This window comes from Athene cunicularia (assembly GCF_003259725.1).
Source record: "Athene cunicularia isolate RWA chromosome 9 unlocalized genomic scaffold, athCun1 chr9_part2, whole genome shotgun sequence".
NCBI lineage: Eukaryota > Metazoa > Chordata > Aves > Strigiformes > Strigidae > Athene > Athene cunicularia.
Window position 1 is genome coordinate 3,378,248 of NW_020799111.1, and position 24,773 is coordinate 3,403,020.

At 39.8% G+C, this 24,773-nt stretch overlaps 2 protein-coding genes across 2 annotated transcripts; one reads left to right on the top strand and one right to left on the bottom strand.

Annotated features, from left to right (window-relative positions):
* Positions 1 to 886: 886 nt before the first annotated feature.
* Positions 887 to 24,425, bottom strand: LIMS2 (LIM zinc finger domain containing 2). The gene is made up of 10 exons (XM_026855590.1): positions 24,329 to 24,425; positions 16,631 to 16,790; positions 15,769 to 15,835; positions 15,494 to 15,614; positions 5,981 to 6,130; positions 5,051 to 5,201; positions 3,812 to 3,904; positions 2,890 to 2,938; positions 2,628 to 2,703; positions 887 to 1,799 (listed from the first exon to the last, which is right to left on the bottom strand). Exons 2-10 carry the CDS (start codon positions 16,784 to 16,786, stop codon positions 1,652 to 1,654), a joined length of 1,011 nt encoding a protein of 336 aa, XP_026711391.1. The 5' UTR covers positions 16,787 to 16,790; positions 24,329 to 24,425; the 3' UTR covers positions 887 to 1,651.
* Positions 12,473 to 13,507, top strand: GPR17 (G protein-coupled receptor 17). The gene has a single exon (XM_026855592.1). The coding sequence runs from the start codon at positions 12,473 to 12,475 to the stop codon at positions 13,505 to 13,507; it is 1,035 nt and encodes a 344-aa protein (XP_026711393.1).
* Positions 24,426 to 24,773: the final 348 nt, after the last annotated feature.

A 24,773-nucleotide genomic window follows, 5' to 3' on the forward strand; every position in this document is an offset into this window, starting at 1 on the left:
CAAGAAGCGAGGAAGCTTTAACTTCTTGCAAGCTAATTCACCTGGGGCTGCAGGGTGGTGCCTAGGCCCACCTTCTGTGTCCATTTGACCTACCAAAATAGCCACTTTTTGGAAGATTTCAATCATGCGAGGGACAGCAGTCCTCCAGTGCCTTTCATCCTGTCCACCTCATGGAAGGGCTGGCACAGTCTCCAACTATACATGGAAAGGGATTTTCAGGCTGCTCAGCTTAGTTCACCCAAGAAATTACAGGGGACACCTCCAGAGGTCTCAGAAGCTCACTGAGATTATACAACACAGAGGTGGACTCAGGAACAGCACTGCTGAAGGCTCACCCCTAAAGAAATATCAAGAATGTTCAAAACCAGTACATTTCTCAGCACCTTGTATTGTACTAGCAGAGACAGTAAGACCAGTGAAACTTCACCAGTGACAGGCAAAACTACAGGGCAGAACTATATGCTTAAGATGTACAGATTCATGCCTGAGGTCCTCTCTTTAAGTACACTCAGGTCTTATGAAGAAAGGTGATGGGAAACTCTTCTTTGGGTGAAAATTTAAAAAAAAAGGCTTTCTGGGTTTTTTTCTGCATAAAACCACATTTGCAGTTTGTAACTGTAAATATTAGAAACCTCTTCATGTAATTTGGCTTTCTGAAGCTTTCAACAAGCATATACTCATCTTTTAAGTAAAGTGAGAAGGGCAAGGAAACTGAAGCGCTTAAATTGGTACCATATTATCTATTCGACTTCTTCATGTAAAGGAATAACCAGGCTCCAGCCACATGGCCTCAAGAAATGTCAGCTATGCCAGTGGATAGGATGTGCTTTGTGTTGACAACTAGAAGCCCTAGTACCCATTAAGTAGAGAACAAACTGAGAAAACAGTTTCCCCCAGCCACCTCCTCCTTAAGGAAAGCCCAGCTATTCTGAAGAGGCTGACATGGCCTTGACAATTGAAATCTCCTTAGTACTGAAGAGGGAAGCAGCAAAGCAAACTCCTTCAACTGTCTTAACATTGGATGTAAGCCAGACAAGTGGGCAGTGCAGATGGCATAACTATTGGTCCTTGGGCTTTCCCGGTAAACCTGCAAACCAGGACTGTACAGCATCCGTATATGCTCAAGTAGGAAGCTGGAGAAAGACCAGAACATTTTGCATGTAGCAGAGACTGACAGCTTCTAGAATATCTGCCTACATATTAAAAAAAAAATTAAATGTCTTCACCCAGGGTAAGAAGAAATAATTTTTATACTTTAACTGAAAAAGCAAATCACACATTTCTTCCACCTCTACACTAAACCACTGTTTCCAAATTCCTTAGACTATAGAGGAACAGAGAGAACTACAGTTCAATTAAGGAAGGAAAGACTGTGTACAGTTCCACAAAGGCAGAATAAGTTGTTATTAGCACATTAATAACCAGCCTGTAAACTGCTCAAGCAGAAATCATGTTCCTCTTTCTGCCATAGTTAATAGACAACTGCTTGAGAAAAGGGATAGACAAGATGCAAGCTACATTGCCAAAAGCAGGGGAAGGTACTACTGATCTTTGGTTTCTCCTGTTCATAGTAACTGCCTCTGTAACCAACAGCTGCTGTGAGCAGCAGTTTATGACTGTAAGAGTGCAGTCAGCAGACTGACAGACTTGTTCAGGCAGAGTTTAAATCCAGAGCTTTGGGATGTGCCTTCTTGGATGCCAGCTCTGACAACTTCTTCAGGCGTTTCTTCAGCTCCAGAGGGAATTTCTCATAGCACTTCTTGCATACAGGCTTCATGTCAAACTCCACAAACTTATTCCTTTTAACACAAAGAACAGTGGGCTATTAAAATGGTATTTGCAAACTACATGCTTCACTAAATCAAGTCTCCATGCACCGATGTAAATGCTGTTGCTTGTGTTCTATTGCACATATAAAGCAACACACTTCCTCATCTTGTCATGCAAGTGTCCATGTAAGAGACTGTGTTCTTATCAGGGAACTAGGGTCTTTATATTGCTAGTTCAATAAGGGTAAGACAGATTTTGCTATATATTTGAATGTAACAGTCTATAATAATAATAATATTATTGTAGATTGAAAGTGTCACTTCAAAGGTTCTCTTTGTGATGAATTAGAACTCCTTCATATGCAAGGCCAGTGGGGCCACCCCAGCATAGCAGGATGAGGGTTTGAACCCAAGTAAGGAAAAATGTAGGACTGCTTTGTTTTCTATTCCCCTTCTACATAGCCAAGGTAACTAGCATAATATTTTTTTTCAAAATAATCTACACGATTGCAAATACTGCCATTGAGGGGAGCATGCAGACTAAGGAGATATGGAGGCTGCGGGTATTTCAGGACAGGCAGTTGCCTGAAGTTTAGAGCCTTCCCTCTGTACTGCTGAATGAGTTCTCTGCTTACCCAACCTTCTTACAGAATAGATTAATTAAGAAAAATAAATTAGAGAGGATGTGGAGTCCCAGCTCCCTTTTAGTTCTGAAATCAGTGGAATTTTAAGCACCTGCTCCCAAAGAGAAAAGGTATATTGCCCCTCAGAGAGGCACTGGCTCATGGCTCCCCCAAGCTGACACCCTGCCTTAGGGGCAAATGTCTCATATGGTCCAAAATATAAACACTGACTTACTTCAGTGTAAGCTTGATGTTGCAGGTGGAGCAGGAGAAGCAATTCACACACCAGGCCTTGTTAAGAGCTGATACCACTGCAAAAGCAAAAGCACAAAATAAGAGGAAACTGCCGGATTATTTGAATTCGGATTTGTATCCAAATTCAAATGAGGCCAGATGTGAAAAGAAACACTGGTGCCTTGCAACTGTGAGGCTGCAACAGCTGCACTAACAAATAGAACAAGGACAGCAACCCAAACCAAGGAGAGAACAAATCTTACCATCTCCCTCTATCACATGGCTGCAGTTGTAGCAGACATCTCCAAAGAGCTGCACAGCAAAAGAAATAAGAACAGGAACTCATGTTACTGACTACTCGTGCTCCCCAAATTACACAGCTGGTGTGAACATTAAATACTAACAATCAAAGAATTCCCAGACACTGCAGTAGCCCCCAAATATACTGATTTAAATCTTCTGAATAACTTCTCATACACTTGCCAAATAGTCCATGTCCCTTTGGATCTCATACCACTAAATACTACAAAACCTTTTTTGTTGATGCCTCACACTCTATCACTGTTGAATGATCTTAAAGTCCTGTACATGTGGCAATTTAGAGAAAAGAGGATTGGTAGAGTATGATACTTACTGTAGACAAACATCTCCTGATGCTTACCTATAAACATCAAAATAAAACCTAGAGCTACTTTCCAAATGGTAACACTTATCTCTTATGAGAGACTCATTTATCTGACAGAAGAAAATGCCAAACTCATAGCTGTTGAGTCATACAGAAAAAATGGGTTTGATTGGCTTTTGAAAGATATTTTACTTATGCTTTAGACAGCACAATATTTGTCTTAGGCCCATGGAAGCAAGCAATTATCAAAGAAGTCCACAAAAATACTTTTGAAGTAGAATTATAAGGATTTTAATCACAACCCATGGCCAGTGTTTTCTTCTGTCAATGGCACAAAGAAAAATCAATATTCCCAAAACATTTCTAATTCTGTTCTCAGCATCACTTTTCACATCTACCAAGAAAAACTCATTTTTCTGTTAAATCTCACTAATTTCTTAATATTGCATTGCCTCTACAAATTCAGATTATGCAAAATCTGCATATCTTTGCATATATAAAATGCAAAACAGTGTTTGCCAGTTAAAGCAAATACCTGCAGTATAGATGGCAGAATTTACCTGGTTATAGTGAGTTTCACAATAAGCCAGTCCTTTTTTCTCATAGTGTCGGTGTCCCAAGAATGGCTTCTCACATTTGGCACAAACAAAATGCTGTAAAAGAATAAAAGACATTCAGTGGCAGGCAAAGCGACTTTTCTATCCCGAGGGAAAAACTTTTATGGTTACAAATCATGGTTCAATACAAGACACTTACTCATAGAATTTGGGTTTGGGTTGGAAGAGACCTTAAAGGCCCTCTAGCCCCAACCCCCTGCCATGAGCAGGGACACCTTCCACTAGCCCAGGTTGCCCAAAGCCCCGTCCAACCTGGCCTTGAACACTGCCAGGGAGGGGGCAGCCACAGCTTCTCTGGGCTACCTGTGCCAGGGCACCACCACCCTCACAGGGAAGAATTTCTGCCTTATATCTAACCTAAATCTACTCTCTTTCAGTTTAAAACTGTTACACCTTAATGCTTTAATGAAATTCAGACACGAAAATATTTATGGAAGTAAAAAAAAAGGAGGAAAATTTAGTCTACTATAGAAATTAAGAAGTGTATTAAAGACAGGGAGAAGACCTTCTGCAAGGGCAATCATCTTGTGTCTATACTGATAGACTTGTGGACTATTATCTTGCTTTTTTCAAAGAGAAACAGGAACATAAAACATGGTTGGTCTGAATGCACTTCAAATAAGCAGCATCATCTCTCTCAATTCAAGCCCTACAGGGCTTAAATCACTAAAGCCATAAATCATTGAAAAACTTGACAAACAAGCTGTGACGACTCAGCTGAAAGTTACAGAAACAAGGAGCTGAACAGGCTTAAAAAGCAAGAATTGCACTGGCTCTGACTATGTTACAAATTCTAACACTGTTATGAACCTGTTAACTGGGGCTGGAGAGGATATATCTAAGTACATAATAGTAAATATGTGCATTACCTAGTAAGTAAATGCTGCTCAGTGAACCATATTCTGCAAGAATCTTTACCATGCAGCTCAGGCATTTTAAAATTAAGGTTATTACTGGTGTGAAGGCATAGCTTTCTTAGGCAACCCTGATAACCCTGATGTACTCATTCACTCACATAAGGTAAAGACAAACTGAAACCTAAGCAATGCTTTTTTGTCTGAATTAATATATTGCAGATCATGTAAATGTCTACAGCTAGCTACTAGAGAATGTCTACTAGCTAGCACTAGTCCTCTTCCAAAATGGCTCCTGAAGGAAGTTTCAGATTCAGAGAGGCCCCACCTCAACATGCCATTGCTTTCCCAGAGCATTGACCACTCGTCCCTCAATGGGCCTGCGGCAGGCTCCACAGATGGGGATTCCCATCTTGTCGTGGCAGGGCAGGCAGTACAGTTCTCCCTTCAGTTCCCGGGCCTCAGCAGTCAGCTCCTTTCTGAAAACACAAACGTGTCCCTGAAGTAACAACACAAAGTGAAGCTCTAATGCCCAAGATGAAGTTCTGGAAGACTAAACTGGAAAGGTAATATACTTTGGTGACATTCATGCTACAAATGCAGAGTCATTAAATTAAGCTAGTGAAATACAGTTGTTGTCAATTCATCTTTCTAAAATCACTTTCCCAGTTTGCCAGACAAAAAAACATAGATGGAATAGCATGTCTTCAGCTAGATACTCTGGTAGAAATATGAGGGGCACTTACATGGAACAATGAGGTGTCATGCAAAGACTCAAGCTATCTTTGAGTGGGACAGCTCAGTTTCAAGGACCATCCTGGCAGTTTGCAGCACTGAGCCACTTTATTCTTCAGCACTGTTACCCAGCCTAGGGCAGTACTGTGCCAGAAGACTGACACAGCTCACCAAGTCATCCTTTTTTCTGTCCAAGAATGCAAAGTGAAACTATTTTTAATAGCTTGGCAACAGCTATCTTTGGACAACACTATTACTGTAATCTGCACACAGCCTTTCAGGTAAGTTCACATCAAGGAACTATATTAATTTTCAGTATAAAATAGTGTCATTCAAGTTTAGGGTAAAAGAATGTTTAATGGCAAAATAAAACTAAAGTCCCTGTAGACTTTCCAAATTTCATTTTTCCTCACACAAATTCTGTTTGTTCAACAATGTGAAGGTTTAGGCTTTGGAAAGGACTGCACTGCTGACTGTACTGTTTCTCTCCTTTTTTGTCAGAGTTTAGAATACGAGAACATACCCACAGTGGGTGCAGTTGAAGTGATCTGGATGGTAGGAATCATTCCTAAACATCAGAGGCTGCTCATCAATTATCAAGTGGCACTTCTGGCAGATGTACTTGCCCAGGCCCTTAGCTTTTTCACGGTTATGGCACGGCCTGCACAGATGCCTGGATAAACAAAGTAAAGAAAAGAAAACATTAAGAAATTCTTTCTCCTAAAACAATGTACAGTGCATGCTGTAGGATGTACTTTATCTAATAGAAGAAACAGAAGAAACATAATTTAGTTTAGTATCCTTTCTTTCATACCGGTTGCACAGAAAAGAATATGTGGATAGAGCAATCACAGAGTTGCATTTACCTAGAATACTCCAACACTCGCTGATTTATATCCCATCAGGGATATCACCCTGTCATTCTTCTAGTTATCTTTTCCAGTTCTTCTAGATCCTTTTTGAGCCATGGGCAACAAAAAGTGGCAAACCCCTCTCTCTATTACTAACTATGGAATCCAGCCATAACAGAGGCATTACAGCACTGGGAGGGAGTTAAGGAGAGAGAATAAAAATGATTAAAACAAAGCACATCGCTTGAATGCCTTTACCATGGCTGGACTCCTTAGTCTTCAATAGCTAGGACAAACAAGAGACCACTGAGTACTAGTTCTTCTGCCTACAAATTCCTTTTAGTCTGAAGTTAAAGAAAATAAAGAACTATGCAATTTTATGTGGTAAACATAACTGTGTGTTATGTGGTAAATGTAAATGCATCAAATGTTCTAGAATATATTACAAGTGCAAGTTCTGAATGGGTAGATAAGCCAAATTTTTGGTAGAAAAGCCTGGGCAAAGGGCATAAAAAAACTTCTGTAAAGGCTGATGGAAATCCACCAGTTTTATCCCAATATTTAGGAGCTCTGAGAAGAAGCTGCTCAGTTTACTTGCCTATTACCTACCCCTCTAGCTGCAATGCTGCAGGCTGGGAAGAATTTATGATAAAACAAAAATGACAGAGGAATGACTTCTGTGGGTTTCTTTGTCACAAAACAGACAAGTCTGCTTAATTCCTTTCATTATATCACCATGTGAAACACTTGCCGAGATTTACAGGTCATTCCCAAAAGACACCAGACAAAAGGAAGACTTCAAATGGAAAGGCTAGATTTATGGCTGAAGTAGTGGGTTCTTTGCAGGGCCCCTTCCAAAATTCTGCTGTGATGAATCACCCTTAGATCAGTAAAATGGGGATAAGAATACAACACAGATGTTGTTGTGAGACCTCAAACATTTATGACCCTCAGCTGGCAGGCGCCTGTCTAAGTGCTAAGTATCATTATTATTCTCTCCAAATCTGAGTCCTCCTGTCAGAAAGTGTCTCTCTCCAGGGCTGGAACTACTGTCTGCCCAGACGGAGTCCAGAAAAAGCAGACAGCACCCCATTATAAGGAAACATGCAGCTGTGCTCATCTCAGCATAAAGGCATCAATTTTATTCGGCACTGTCAAATGCAGAGTAATTATACGGGGCAGGACATGGGGACCCTGAAGCAAGTGTCCTGAAAGAGACCCCTCTCATTCAGCTGAATAAGATGCCTTCAGCCATTTGCACTGATAAACCATTATCAATCCCTCCCCACTCACAAACCCTCTCCGCCGTCCCATAGACCCTCCTCTATCGCAAGCAAAGGGAAGTGTTGGACAGGCTAAGCTGTTACCATAGCAGCCATCCCTCTCCCTTTCCCCCCTCCCCACTCCCACCATTATGGAATTATCCCATTCTGAAATGTCCTGTTGTGTCTATTAATACCAGACTTCCCCCAAACAATGCTTCTCTCCACCCTCCTAAAATAATCAGGGGACTCCAAGAAGTCTGTGTTCACGGCTGGGAGTTCAGTAGCAGCCTTTAGTAAGCACCATGAACACTGGAATATTCATACAGTATATTCATATCTATAACAGGAGCAGCAAGCCCAGTGCCAAGAGCTCAGCTGGGATGAAGACTGCTCTTCAGTGCTGGGGTGTCCTCTCCCCTGCTCTGTCGTGTGACTGAGATGATAATGCACTATCAGAGCTAGAAGGACACTATATAGAGGGGCTCCCCTCTCCACCCTCAGCAACTCTGCAACTGTGTGCTTTTTTTGGATCATCTTCTTGTCTTCACCGTTGCTGCTTCTATTTGGTTTGCTGTCATCAGAGGAGTTGAGATTTTCCCCCAAAGGACCCTATACTCCACTCATAGGACTGCACTGTCAAGAGGTAAGAGACAAACTTCGTTTAGCAGAATAATGAAGGAGCTTTCCTAATGGCATTAGTTTTAGCTGGTGTCAGTGAGGTGGAAAGACAAACACACAGAAGCAGATGAATATAATGGAAATGTTTGAAACTAAGAACAGGCAGCACTTTTTTGACTTCCGAGAATAATCTCCTCACTCTCCTTTAAAACATTCCTCCAAAACATAAAAGTTTTCAAACTTCTGTACCTCATGCATGTTCATTTGTAACAGGAAAACTGATAGTTGTATGGTATGTCCAGTGCTCTCTGACACTGCTTTGATGCTCACAAGAAACAAGTATTTCAGCAGAAGGGTGGGAGGCTCAGCAAGGAGTAATTTTCAGGAGAGTAATTTTAGTCAGAATTGGACTATTTCTACTGAAGAATACTTTCAGTGAAAGTATGGAACCATAATCAGGAAAACCCACAAACTTGCATAATCCCAAACCAGAAACTGCTCTAGCTGAGAGCAAGAACAGGAATTTCTGATAATTTCCCTAACATATAGTTCAAATTTATCTGCACTGGGCATTATAACGAAAGCTCCAAACTAGCCAAGGAACTAATTTAACAATGAGCTGAATATTTCTTCTGCTTATTGTTTCATTAATGATAGAGCATCTGCTGAAAGAGTAATCGGGTTGTGTCTATACTGACAGCCTTGTGGATTATTACCTTGCTTGTTTCTGAGCAGAAGAGAAACAAGGCATAAAATATGGGCAGTGTGCATGCATTTCAAATGAGCAGCAACAGCCCTGGGAGGCCTGGGATAATGGCTCATTCCAGAATAGTGCTCTGTTTAGCAATACGTAAATCACTAAATATTCGCACAACACTAAGAGTGCAATCCAAGCGGAAATTATTGGACAATGAGCCAGACTCCTAAAGGAGTCTTCTGTTTGTGGAGTCAAAGCCTCTTGCACCATATAGCTTAGCACAAACTACACATTCTAAGTCATTTGGGAAGGTTTCTAGTTTGCTCTTAGCATTCACACAGACTGGTACAGAAAGCTTTCTAGGACTCTGAGTGCTTTTTTTGTAAGCATAACAAACCAAAAAGAAAGAAAAAAAATAACAATTAAACACATTTATTTTCAATCTATAGGAGAAAAACAGGCAAAATAGAAGTGGAACGGTAAATAACAGCAAAGGGCTTTCTACGCTGTCTACAGAATATGCTGTCAAAGAACTATTACTTTTGTAAAGTTGTAGCATTTTGTTGAAAATATATCAATTCTAAAAATAATCGAAACAATTAATTCTAGTAACATGTCAGCTTTTTTCCCAATCTAATCAAATGCTACACCACAATTTTCATGTCAACAAACAAGAGTTGTGAAAAAAAAAATTTAAATCTTGACAAAATTACCTTCTAATTTAAAACCTAAGCAAAAACTGGAAACAGGCCCACTTCCCTTTTTCTATGATTTCTGACCAGGCAATGAAAAATATCTCCCTTCACCTTGCTCCAATAAGTAAATTAGGTAACAGCAGCTCTCCTGTGAAGGCACCCATTTGAAAAGACTGAATCTCTTTCAATTTTATCATTAGTTGCAAGCCTCTCTCTTCCTGACACTGACATACTGGTCTTCTAGATAGCTTTAACTACTTTCTACTCCACCCCACAGCAACTGCAGTGAAAGTGTGTCCAGAGAGAAATCAATGGCAGACTCAGTGCTGCCATCAGTGAGGACAAAACTCTCAACTTTTAAGTCTTGGCTATTCCAGGTCTGGCACTGACACTTCCTCCCTAGGAAAGCAGCTGAAATAGAATCAGTTCAATATATCATGCTGCTAAACCCCCAGTATTTAGCTTGTAAATAGGGAAAAAGACTGGTTACTGCTTTGTTTCTTGAACTGATGTAAATCATTATCACTAAGACACCCCTGTCTGTTCCATCAGACAACCCTTGCTTCTGTCTTTTCAGCTGATTCATGCCAGGATTTACTGCTTTCTCAGTAGTGTCACAACCATGTATAGAGTAATGTTTAGTCATCAGATCACCCAATCACTGACAGGTGTGTCTATAAAAATCACCTGATTACATTTTTCGCAAATGAAAAGCATATTTAAACAAAGTGCCTGACACAACAAAAGTCTATATAGCCAGAACATCAGGTGAAGAGGTACCATTGTAAATTAACAGCCAGTAAAAAGGCATGGTCTCATCATATTTTCCTTTAGTATGCAACAGAAAAATACAGATCTAAACTAATTCCAAGGAAGGACAAATATTCAAGCATTCAACATTACTATCACATATAAACTTGAAAATATTGTGATCAAAAATACTTGCAGGTTTTACTTTGTAAGGGACAAATAAACACTAGAAACAAAAACTGCAGGCTCCTCTGTAAACCCAGGATATTCACACTGAAAATTGCAACAGGGAATTTTCCTTTTCTACGTGAAAGCAAGATTTTAGGTGTATTTTTATAGTTGAAATGTCCCTTGGAAAAAGGGGCTGTAAAGTCTTCCTTGACCATGCACTTCTGGTAATTCTAAGATAATAATTTGTTGTCATCTCTAGGACTACAAAGAAGCATGCAGCTGGCAGCAGGCAATGAGTACCCATACACTCAAACCTAGAGGGGTTTTTTTGTGCCATAAACATGCAGGGTATCTAGACAATGTATGGAGTAAGAAGGCCCCTCTGTGGCCACGTGAAGAATTTCAGTTTCTGAATTTCATTCAGTCTCCCTTATGTTGACTTTTGTCTCTTCAGCTGTGAACTAAACAGAAGCAGTCCAGCATATTAATCTCTAGCCATTGTAGTCTTTTGTCCACCTGAAAGTGACAGCAGCCAAAAAAAAGATAGTGATTACCTTGGAATTTTATCTACATTTTCCAGTATATTGTTCTGTTCTTAATTCCATTTCAGTTTCTCCACTAGGCACCAATGTTTTCAGACATCTGAATAATCAGTTCTGTTGGGAAGCTGGATACATTCTGTAAAGCCATGGATCAACTGTACAATGATTTAAGATTTCAGCATATAGCATAGCTTTTGCCCGAGACTAAAAATTTTATCTAACAATGTCAACAGCTGTCTTAAAATTTTAATGTCAGTAGAGGAAAATGGATGCATTTAAAGATGTAGTGAATGTTACGGAGAAATGGTTGATCAGTACAAAATGTAACAGTGAGCATGACAGAGGTCCTGCTGCACATACTATAACACCTCTGAGGAATCTAAGAAAGAAGAGACAATGTTGGAAACTCAGACTGCCGGCATTTCCCTACCACCTATACCCACAGATGAGAAATGTATAAAAAGCCATGGTTAGGTGCCCAGAAAATCTTAACACTTCTTGTTGATGCTGTTCAGGACCCCGAAGACAACAGAGATACTGGCAAAGCTAAGCTCAATTTTACTAAGCTGCTCTTGGGAAAAGGCCCTGCATAAGCTACCTTGGAGTTCATGCTTTTGAGGGAGGAAAAAAAGAGAGTTATAGTTATGCTGGGAGAAGAAAGTTGCAGGGAAGGATGACACTTTGACAAGTAACCAACAGCATGGGCATTACTAATAATCTTTTCTGAGTCAATTCAGTGCTTTTTAGTGTTCAAATGAGATGCTCCTACTCATCTGAAAAGTTTCCTCCTATATCGTGACTAGATGCATTTGCCCTAAATACAGGACTTAAGACTAAATCTCAAAGATTTTCAGGAACCCTGCAGGTTTCTTAATAACAGCAATACCTGACCTGTCTTCTACCTCTTCCAGGACCAACACATATTCTAAGGTAGGTCATCTTACAACAGATACCTGTGCTCAGAAAAGCTGACTCATCAGGAGCATTTCAGTCCCAAATCAGCTTTCAAATTAAACATAGCAAATACCTTCTAGCTAGGTATACTGAATCTACTTTCATTCATCCATTAACCAGACACACAGGCATTTCACTGCTCTGTTATTCAAATGACCTCAGCACAGGTTGGAGACAAGCTCATAATCAGCTAGCTTTATAGTGGTTCCTTCAACAGGAATTAATGGTCTGGAAAACTCAGCTGAGCAGGAGGTATTCCGAATTTTAACATAGGGGTTTAAACTCACACTGATCTGTTGTATGAAATACTATTATTAGCAAACAGGAGACATCACTGATTTTATTGTGTTGGGTTTCGGGTGTTTTTCTGGGGTTTGGGTTTTTTTTCTTCACAAAACCAGGCTCTTTTGTAATATATTGTCTCCATTCTTTCAGGTTTTGGGGCTTCTTTTTGTCAAAACTGTGGTGAAAAATGAATGGCCCAGGAGAACCCTCAAGCCTCCTCTTCAATTGCTCAAATCAATCAAATTTCTCTTTGGAAACGTCAGAGCAATGCGGCAAAGAGACACACCTTGAGAACATCCTTTTTGCCACTTTCTACTTCCTGGACTTCATCCTGGCCTTTGTTGGCAATGCTCTGGCTCTTTGGCTCTTCCTTCGGGACCAAAAGTCAGGCACACCTGCCAACATTTTCTTGATGCATCTTGCTGTGGCTGACCTGTCCTTTGTGCTAGTACTTCCCACCCGGCTGGTGTACCATTTCTCTGGTAATCACTGGCCATTTGGTGAGATCCCATGCAGACTCACTGGCTTCCTTTTTTACCTCAACATGTATGCCAGCATCTACTTCCTCATGTGTATCAGCATTGACCGTTTCCTGGCCATTGTGCACCCAGTGAAGTCCATCAAGCTCCGGAGGTCCCTTTATGCCCATTTGGCATGTGCCTTTCTATGGGTTATAGTTGGGGTTGCAATGGCACCTCTGCTGCTCAGCGTGCAGACAGTCAAAATGAAAAACACAACTGTCTGCCTGCAGCTCTACCGAGAAAAAGCATCACGTCATGCCCTTGTGTCCCTAGCAGTGGCATTCACCTTCCCATTTGTGACTACGGTGACTTGCTACTTATTAATCATCCAAAGCCTGAAGAGTGGGAACAGAATTGAGAAACACCTGAAGGAAAAAGCTATCAAAATGATCATTATGGTCCTGATGATCTTTCTGATTTGCTTTGTACCTTATCATGTCAACCGCTACATTTATATTCTCCATTACAATGGGATCAAAACTTCCTGCGAAACACAGCGTATTCTAGCCCTCAGCAATCGCATCGCTTCCTGCCTCACCAGTCTAAATGGTGCCTTTGACCCAGTCATGTATTTTTTTGTAGCTGAGAAATTCCGTGAGGCTTTGTGCAATCTGTTTTGTGTTAAAAAGACTGTAACGTTGCCTCAAACATACGAGGGTAAGACAAATGAAAGCTCACTAAGTGCTAAATCTGAACTGTGAACATGACTCTTGTCACTGCTTCAACTTAAGAACACTCTATTACAGCAAAATCAGCTCAGAGCACAAATATGCAGCAAGATAGTCCACCCAGAGTCAAACTCATCCTGAGGAGGCAAGTTCTGTTGTTTTCATGGGACTGCAATTAGCAAGAACTCTCTGACAACAGAGATCACATGTTCCTGTCTTATTGAAACTGCTAACAGAAGTACAATTCCACTGATTTCCAAGATGTGAAACTGAAGGCTGAACACTTATGAACAGGGAAGAGAGCAAAGAGGCTATTAAACGGACTCTTTTTTTTTTTTTTTTTAAAAAAAAAAAAAAAATTTTTTAAAAAAAAAAGCTTAATTCCAAAAGCATTCAGTAATGACTCTTCCTCTGCACGAATTTTATATTGTGCCAGCAGCAGAGTTCCACTTCTGAGATTGACCTGCCTGATGAGATGATGAAAAGCATGCTTGCACATCTTGTTCAAGTCTCTGAATTCAAAGCATTTATACATAGCTGACAGAAATTTGGTACTAAATAGGGGCAAGAAAAAAAGACCAAAATGCTGCAATGCACCCAACCTGGACTGGAATTAAGACAAGACTAACAATTTTTTTACTTATTCCCAGCATTCGGAGCTGGAGATGACACTCAACTTCACACTACATTTTCTATCTGCCCTCTGCCATTGTCTCAAAGCTGCACACAGAGGTTTTACATTTACTACACTGCCTCTTTTATGTAGTTCCCTGCAAAACATCAGATATCCTGATAACCCTCAAACTAAAGAATAGAAAAGGGGTGTTTAGGAATACAGCATTCATCTTCACTACGTACCGAATCATAAAAATATGAACCCAAATGGCAAAAGTGAAGAAAAGTAAGCATATGAAGAAGTGAAGTCTACTTTGTCCAGAGGAGACTCCTATCTTTCAGGTGTTTTGCTTTTCCAATAGTATTTACTAGAAGACTGCTTCTATGCTAGGGAGACAAATATTATAGGAAATCATGTGACAGATTAATTATATTTTTTTATGTACATATACATGCATATCTCTTTTCTGCGGTTTTGGGAATGAGCTCCTTACCATTTTAGAGTTGGTCCACAAACTATTAAATCTAACATATTTTATCTTACTTGAACTGCTTCAATCCTGACTGCTTTCCCAAAACACCCCAGGTGCTATCACAACAGCCCATTCTAACAACCACAGGTATCAAAATCAATTATGCCCAACTCCAAAAAGTAAGGCACAGAAGTTGCATGCAGGATGCAAAAGAAGAGGGAGTTGAGAGGGCTCCCTGCTGGACAGGGTACAGGTGTGTAACCTTTCCTTCCCTTCTTCATAATTAGTTAGAATATAAACCCTAGGAAACTGATAGGCTTTGCTCAAGACATACGATAGCCTGAAATTAACTACGAATTGTGAGACACTGCTAACACTGGACTGTTTTATTTTCTTATTATGGTATGCTTTTGTACAAGATCCCCTTTTATGTTTTTATTTCTTACTTAATTAAAAGCATTAATTGACCTCTAGGATTCATTTTTATTCTTCTGTGTATAAAATGAATGATTTCTGAAGACCAGAGGAATCACATGCTGAACAGGCTTTGGTGTAATCCTTGTGTTATTCTCCTGGCCTTTTGCTATATCTTAATTTCCTGTTCAGCGTCTTACTTGACAGACAGCCCACCCAGGATCACATAATCCCTTTCTCTCACTTGTTATTCAGCCTTTTGCCTGAAATCCCTTTCTTTTCCAAAACCCATCCACTAGCTACTAAAATTTGAGTTTCTGCTTTCTAGCTGCTTCATTGGATGAAGAACACTGTTCTTCATCCCATTTCCCATCTCCTAACAAACTATTCCTTGAAGCTTCTTCTGTACCCTTTCAAGGTTTACCTTTCAGCATGCAACTAACTGACCACTCTCAGCATCTCGCTACTGTATCAATAACATACTGATAAAACTTTCAGAGCTCCTGCTCTATCTCACCTGCCAGCATTCTTCACAAAACCCAGGTCAGCAAGTGTGACATCGCAGAGCTCACAGCGGAAACACTCTGGGTGCCAGTTATTGTTCATTGCCTTGATAACACGCCCAATAATGAACTCACCTGCAAAAGGAAAGCAACACCTTGAAGATGCAAGCAGGAAACAGTCTACCAAAAGTCTACTGTCCTTCATAATGTCCTTCCACTTTAATTCCACAAGAACTATTACAGTCTAACTTGCCATTACCCCACAGTGTTGACAGGCACCACATCTTACCACATTCCCCACAGCAAGGAGCAAACAGCATCTGAAAGTCATGCTCACAGTACTTCCGACCTTCAAACTGTGAAAAAAACAAGAGAGAAGAAGCCCTCGTGAATAACTGAACTACTCTTATGTCTTGATAGTTCACCATGATTTTCCATTGAAATGAATAATTAGACAAGGTCAGTCAACTTTTCCAGTTCTAGCACCCACTCACCTGTTTTTGAACTCCTAAATTAAAGAAATATCCAGATATGGTTCTAGCCCCATGGTGTATCTGCACAGCAAACAATTAAATTAATAGCAATGATGCTACCAGACAGTAAAAATCTTGAAGTGTACAAAGCCCTTTTCCTATAGTTGGCTTTAATTTAATTTTTGCTTTAGTTTTTTTAACTCATGTAATTCAGAACTACTACTCCTACATGAGGCCAAAGCTCATGGCAAATTAAGAACGCAGTATGTTTAAAATAAAGTGTACTTGCACATATTCTGTAAAAATATTCCAACTTCATTTTTACATGGGCTCACCAATTTCAGTTGCCCAACTTGCAAAGTTTGGTACACAGTGTCTAAAAATAAAGACAAAAATTCACTTATGTCTAATGAAATATTAAGAAACATTTACTATTTTCTCTTTTAAATACCTCTTACCCAAAGAGCAAGCACACAGTTTTATAGGAAGGCGTATGTAAGAAGAAAAAAAAAAAAAAAAAAGAAATTAAGTAGGATGACCCTCAAAAAAATAGCAAAAAAGGTTTAGGGCTAAGAAATATAACATGCAAGAAAGATGGAAATTCATGTTTCTGCCAGAATTTTCATTGCATTTTAATGAAGCTATTTCTCTTCTCTTACACAGAGTGTGAGACCTCACCTCATAAAAAAGTCCATCTGGGAACTGACGAAAACACTGAGCACAGACAAAGCAGTTTTCATGATAGAGCTCCCCATTGCTGTTCACAATCCTCTCTGCAGGATCAAATCGGGTCTGGCAGCGTTCACATACTGCATTTGCGAGAGCATCAGACATATTACTGGAATAAAGACAAAAGTAAGAACATGTCACAGCCAATCACATGAGTAGAATCATATCATCCAAGTTTCCCCAGTGTCTATGAACACAACATTTCCACTGCTTTAAACTCCCTTTCACATGAAAAAAAAAAAAGACCAGTGAGTCAATTCAGCACTGACATCAGTTAAAAATAATGTTCTTGCAACTCACACGTGGCAGAATGAGCTCATGTAGCAGACATCTTTTGACTGCTTCACCAGTCTTTCACCCCATTATGTCATCCTGCTACTAGCTCATAGCAAACATCCACAGTTTCAAATAAACAGCAACTGGGAGAGCAGCACACACAATGCTCCTGACTTCTTGGGATTTCTGGTCTCAGGATGTGCACCTCTGAAGATGTTCTGATGTGTAATAAGCACTGATATCCCATTGCAGTCTCCCCTTCACTGCAGGAATTAAGAGGGCATTTCCCCCCCTATCCAGCAGTTTACGTGCACAAGATTAACTGGACAAGTAAGTGCATACAATGCTGCTGTCTTCCTGAAAAATTAGTTGAAACTATCGAAGTGTTCAAAAGGTATGGGAAGAGAGAAGTCTCTCTGACTGGCTCGGCAAACACATCAGCTTCGTTTCCTCAGAAAGCAAGGCTAAAAAACCCCCAAAGCCACACTTGCAAATCATGTAAAAGACATTTTCTCTCTAAAATGCAGAATGACCCTAACCTCTTTCACAAAATTTTCACACTTGCCATCACGGTAATCTAAATTCTCTATATACTAACAGAATGCAGTTTTAAAATCTTACACTGGGTGTCCAAACAGGGAGGGAAAATGTTAAGGAAAGACTCAGTTTCTTGTTGCAATGCAATCTTTCTTTTAACCACCAGACTATCCAATAATATAAAAATTCCATATTGTTACATTTTTAGAGATAGAAAAACTATTTTATGCCTTCCAGGCACCTTCTGAATTCTGTGATTAGAAAGACAGCAGTTTTATAGGTGGGAGTATAAAAAATTTCCAGCATATTAAAAGTCTCAGAAATATTTGTGTAGTAGTTTTCCTGAAGCACCCAACATAAAATGAAAGATGGCTTGGTTTAAAAGGGTTTTTTCTTTCTTTTCATATTCAAAGCTACTTTGAACTGAATTTCCATCATAAGCATTACTCTTCAACCTGACAGGCTACTTTTCACACCTCTTCACAGAGGAGGGTAATTCAATAAACATGTTCCAGTAGCTGAAGATTCTCTTTCCTCTGGGCAGAGACACCCCAACAAAAACGCTGCCGTTTGTGCTCTAGGGCTTTGTGCTCTGCAGGCAGCAGCCTCGTACTCCTGAGGCAACAAAACCAGCCTTGTGCGTCAGCTGGCTCAGCTCAGCCAAACGTACTGCATCTGCAGCCTGTACAAATAGCCTGCACCGTGACCTGGAGTGACCGCTCAGTAAAAACACACTTTCTTTTTGCCACTGCAATCCCAAGAGTGGCAAAGACCAAGGGAGCTGGTAATAATTTCGAGAACGGAGTACCGATTTAGTAGAAATTTGTTACAACTTGTTTCCTTATTGCAGTTTGAAGCAGCTTTTTTAAAAAAAAAGACACGGAGCAGGATAATGGACATGCAGGAAATCCTGTAATTTCATAAACTAGAGGTCATAGGTTAAAGAAACATTTTTATCCTGACAGAGTACCAAAGGAATAGGTCAACACAAAAACATCAGTGTTTGCAGCAGAGCCAAGAGACCTAATCAACTTTTCAATTGCCACTCTTTCATTATATCATGCAAATGTGTACCAGGATTTACAATTATAATCTCCCCATCAAGTATTTTTTCTCCCTCTAGAAAAAACTGAATTCCAAGACTTGAACTAGCCAACATCCATGATTAAGAAAGCTTCATGTCAACATCAGTGAAAAAGCTCCTCTGGGTTATGGAAAACTGGGCAAAACAGCATTCCCATGAGTCTGTTTCCTACACAACAGCAAGTGTTACACCCTACACACCAGCAACAAAACATGACCTACAGTTGTGTTTGTTGGCCTTTTGCTTTATAAACATGAAATCAACATTTTAAAAATCCTGGAGGTTTTTTTGATTGTGACTTGTCACTCATACATGAGAGAAACTATTAGTCCAGGAAAAAATAAAATAATCTGTACACAAAACAACACAGTTCTCTGTCTCAACTCTAACCCAGTTGACATTTGTTGGGGAGATCCGTACAGGAGACAACTAAATCACACATCAGCTCCTGCCCAGTGTGTCTCCTGTAATACAACCCAGCAGCTGTGGCTCTTTGATAATCATAGCTCGAGTTTTACCTCTCTGCTCTCTTTTAATTCATTACTTTCCATCCATCATTACTTAAGATGTTTTATTCTTTTACATAAAAGCTAAAATTTGCAACTTCAGCATTGCCCTAAATGTATGACTTTGCATTTATTCAGAAGTTTTAATTTCACATATGCCACAGTTTCTTAATCTCCCATAACTACACAAGACTGTGTTCCTTCTTCCTTGTCCAAAACCAAGCATTTATTCAACTAGCTCAAGGTTAAAATTAACCAAGGCTGGAAGGGAGGGAGGACAGTTCTAATTCAGAGCAGGTTTATGACTCAGTTTACTACACTGCTGCAAAAACACTTCTGCCAGCAGCATGGGGAGAGGAAGAGCAACCAAAACCATCCTTTTGATGGTGGTACCAAGAGTGACCACAAAAGTTTGACTTGCTGTGTCAATTGTAGGATATTTCAATCTGAATCTTTCCACAAAGAACAGTCCCCACTATGGAGCGCCTCTTCTATTCTGTTTGCTTACTGATTTTTTGCCATTCGGTAAAATACGTAATCTTCCTCTGTTTTAACAATAGCTGGTGACACAAAGACAGGAAAGGCAATTAAAACATGACCAGCTCAGCATCCTGAAGTTATCCTGTCCTGTGCAAACCCAAAAAATAGCAGTGCTCAAGCAATGCCATTTCCAATCTTTCAGCATTATGTGCTGTATCATTAATAAATAATCTTTCTCAAAGTACCCAATTTACAGAAATTAGTTATTTACCATTATGATTAGGTTGGGTTTGTCATGCTTTGACTTCTCAGAAGTATTTACTATAAAGTATCAGCATTTCTCTCAAAAAAAAATTAAAAAATCCTTCCTTATAAGTGGAAGTTAATTGGGAGACCCATTCTGTGCAACTGGTACAGGTGCTATAGAAATATCTGAAAGCAGTGTTACCTCCTTGTATCACTGAAGTCCATATGGATCTCTTCCAAAAACAGTGGTCTCATAGATATTTGGACAAGCAAATGTCATATTTTTATATCATATTCTCATACAGATTAAGGAAATTGGGCCTGTATTATTACAGTTAAAAAAAAAAAAAAAAGGGGTGGGGGTGGGGGTGTTGGACTTATACCAAGAAATCTGGCTAAAACGCTACACCTTCTACACTGTTACCTCATTTTCTAAACATTTGTCCACAGGGATCTAGCACTGGTGACTGGTTGAGTAAAAAACCCCAAATCTAATACTTGCACTGCTAAGAGAGTGGAACAGAAGCTCCATCCAGCCTTTGCATTAGTAGAATGTAGTATCTGAAACATGGATGCAAGACAAAAATTAACCAGACAGTGAGACAACCAGAACAGATGAACAACCTCAGATGATCAGGTCCAAGAAAGATACTGCAGGCACAAGGAATGCTTCCGTCAGGAAAGCCCAGTCAAAAAAAATCAGGTTTCTTTCATTGATCTGAAAAGCTTTTTTTTTTTTTTTTTCCCAAACAGAGTTCTCCTTCATCACAATGCTAAATGAAGAATTATTTTAATAAAGAGATGACCAAAACCCTTACAGATTCTACAAAAAGAAAGGAAGACATTTCAAGGTAGAAGAGACCAGGGCATTGCCCAAATTTCAGCAGATAGGGACCACACCTATGCCAGGGAATCCTAGAAAGGTATTTCCACTCATTTGGGTCTACCAGTAAAAACTAGTATATATAGAAGATATCACAATATAACATTTACACAGTCATTTCTAGTATGTAGACACAACAGATGCCCAGGATTGTGAAAAGTCAAAAACCTAGAAAGCTATCATCACTTGAGTATATCACAGACGCCAGTAGCCAAGATAAAAATCAGAGCACTCCATGGAGGGGAGCTTCTCCCCATCCCCATAGCATGGTTGAGGATTTGTGGCTTTAAGTCCTTAATGTTGACAAGACTCAAAAAAAACCCAAACAAACAAACAAAAAAAATTGCTGGAACAATACCAGACTTTATGATTAATAACACATATTATGACTAAGATAAGGAACAAAGAAAGAGGAAGGGTATCAGTTCATGAACTTCTGCTAAAACCAGCCCTCAACTACCTTTACTATTCTTTCATAATCCCCTCATTGCAATTCAGTTTATCTGGACAACTTTCCCAAAAGGTTATTATTAACCTTGTCATAAAATGATGGAGAAAAAATAAACCCCATTTGTTCAATGTATGATTTGTTGTGCATTTGATAAAACTATGTGCACATCTTAGTATTTTCAGCATTTCTCCTTCTGCTTGCATAGAATTTTTGTTCATTCCCTACTTACACTTTTTCAGCTGGCTAAATAAGAGATGAATAGTGTTTCTCTCAGTGTATCTTCCTCACACCATGCAGCCCCCAATCTCTCAATGAAATGAACACCTTTTGTTTTTATTTACTACACAGAGATAAGCAAAATTAAGAAAAACATACAAATGCAATTTTTGGTCAGAACATGGAAAAAAAAATCTTTATGGCTCTTCATCTCTCCTTGGCCTACTAGCAACAGCAATTTGCTGTTGAAGAAGCCAGGAGTTTAAAAAGAAATTCTACACCTTCACACATTTCAGCTGAGAACAGAATACAATACTGGTGGGGTTGGCCTGCAAGGGAAGCCACAATCAGACAGACCTTTGAGACCAGCAGCAGCAATAAAAACCTGTTGGTATTCACACAGAAAAAACGTTCTATGGCACAGGGACTTAGTCCCTCTCGACCCAATGCATTACTTAATTTCCAGTAAACCATGACCAGTTACTTAAAGACACACATTTAGCAGTGTTCATTCAGCCCAGGGAAACACCAACATCAAGAAATGTACAGGTTTAAACAGATTAGACATACACAGGAAAAACACCCTTTTATTATCAAGCATGTACCACTTCACCCACAATGTCTATTTGATAAATAACTTCGTACACACATTTAATTTTTCCCTTCTTCACTTCCCTTATCTAAAAGGAGCTAAAATGTGATGCTTGTTTACCAGCACTGATATAACAGATCATTCCCAAATGTGTTCATCAATTACCATCAACTAACAGCAATGTTACGTTTGAATTGCTCTCATTTGCCTTAAGAAGGACATAGACTATCAGAACCAAGAAGCAAAAATTATCAGTAGCTCAAAAACTGTGGAAAAAATACAAATAATTCAGGAGACAAAAATTCCAAACAGATTATAATCTTCAATACTGTTATCTGCTGAGTAAAACCAAAGTATGTGGGTTTATGCTTACTTTGCTTCAAGAATTATGGTGTGAAAAATGTACTCAATTTACCTATCTAGGCATTTCCTCCCTAAATCACTCTGCCAGCTGCAAAAATTATTTCTTCTGAATCCACCTGGCCTCATTAAAAATTCTGCCAGCACACAGTTTATATGCAAGCGTGGTCATCCTTGCTGTGTACACGTGTCGCCACAGCAATACATACACAGCCTCTCTCCTTCGACACAGCGCAATATCAGCCCCTGAGCATTCTCCAACCGAGCACCATATTCCTGTAGTTGTGCTAGGCTCCAGAGTGAGCTCCCTGCCCCACACTCCACTCTTCCTAGACTTATTAAACGTGCCCAAGCCTGATGCAGTACATTTGGAGGACCGTTACCGTCAGCATTTCTATGCCAGTGCTACCCAGACCGCGTCCTCTAGCAGCCTCACACAGCACACAAAATAGCACAGGTTAAAAAAGAAACATCTCACACAGATAAGTATTTTCCAAACATCAAGCTCCAGATCCTGAAATCTAGCTGGCATAGAAGGCAAACGAGAACTAACCTTACTCTCCTGCAAAACCATACTAGTGTGGTGCTGAGTACTATAAACATACTGCTCAGAAAAGGGCATTCTCTCTGCTGGTTAAGTACATTTACTTAAGAAAGAGTTTTAAACTCTAATTTAAAAAAAAAAATCAAGACTTGAAAAATCTCTGTCAAGTTTAAAAACTCAGAAAAACATTATTAGAAATAATATTTGGAAATCATGGGGGAAAATACTGTGCCTTTCTGCAAGGCTCTTGCAGGTTACAAGGAAACACAGCTAAACAGCTGACAGCAAACCACATTTTGACAATGTGAGATGATTATGTCTGGGCATTTATCTCCTCATCCTTCCTATCTGCAGTTCACAAGCTGCTGATTTGTGTTCCACTGCTGCTTTTTCAATACTTATTTTCTTCTCTCTCACAGGTCCCCTCTATGGTTCTCACTGTTCCCAAACACCATCCTGTCCGCAAAACAGCATCTCCATTTCTTCTGCTACCTTCTTACTCCCCCTCCTCACTAAATTCATACCCACAACTTTTGTGTAGGAAAAACTTCAAGTTTAACAACTAATAGCTATAGGCTAAAAGGAAAAGAGTGGAAGAGTAGGGTTCTAGAGTGGGATCCACAGTTCAAACTGAGAAGCCAAACCAATTGCTCAATTACAGGTAAGCATCAGGTCTATCTCCTGCTAGGAAAAGACTGAAATGAAAAACTGATTGCTAGAAAAAAACCTCCTCTCCTGCATGCTCATTGCTCTCCCCAGCCACACAGACTTTGGATCCCATATTGCTGCTGCAGCTCACAGTTCTCCCAGAACGCAAGAAAACAAGCTTTATTTAATTCCTGTTAATTTCTCTCCTGCCCAAAATTAACTTCAATGGAAATTGAGAAATAAAGTAAAATTATTTTAATCTGAAACACAGGAAAAGTAATGATCAAAGCAAGCAATGGCATTGTCTGGGTAGATTTAAGAAGCTTTGGTTGATGTGTTCTAAATAATCTCAAGAAGCAGTTATGCATGAAGCTTCAGTTTCTGCTGGAGTTATTTACAAAAACCAAAATCAACTGGCTTGCTGTTGAAAGAAATGGACTACTGAGCCCTAAAAATCAAGGAACAGCAGAATTTCATCAACATTTTGAAAAATTACTGCATTTCACCATTTAAGTGCCTCAATACTTCACCATTAACATCACTAGCACTAACTTTGGTTCTGAACAGTCTAGTATAGTGCATCGAAATGGGAAAGGTTCTCCATTGTTGCTTTCCTGTTATTGTTAAAAACTGAAAGCCTTCTCATCAGGAAGGTCTTTTCCTTCGTAATCTACTTAGAAATGAAAATAAACAGACTTCATCCCCTCTGGCTGTATGCAGACAATTCCCGCTTTAAATACAAACGCCCCATCACCAAACCCGAACATCTATTAAATCCTGGAAAATGCTTCAACAATACCATTCCCTTCATCGCACAGACATACCCGTGTATCCCAGCTGCTGTCTCTGTCCTGTTGCTCAGGAGTGACCCTGTGCCACTCAGCCGATCCTGCCGGCGTTGATAAAGTTTGGAGGATGCCAGCCCGCGAAGCCTCAGGCCAGCCATGGCACCCAGTGCCACCGGGAAGGGGGATGCAGAGACAACTGGAGCGAGCTCTAGCAACACTGAGTCACCTTCCTTTTGGGAGTTGCCTTTACGTTTTAGAAGAGCTAAAGCAGGATGCATAGACCCCTGCTCGAGCATTGTTTCTTACAATCCATCTGCCCTTCTGCTACAGTCTGAAAGATCAGACCTCTTTCCTGTATTTCACTAGTAATTACCTATTTAAGCCAGCACATTGGGAGACTACATCAGCAACTCATTCTGGTTTAGACTTGCATAATGTTATCTGCATAAATTTCATAAGTGAGATTAAAAAAACCCCAAGT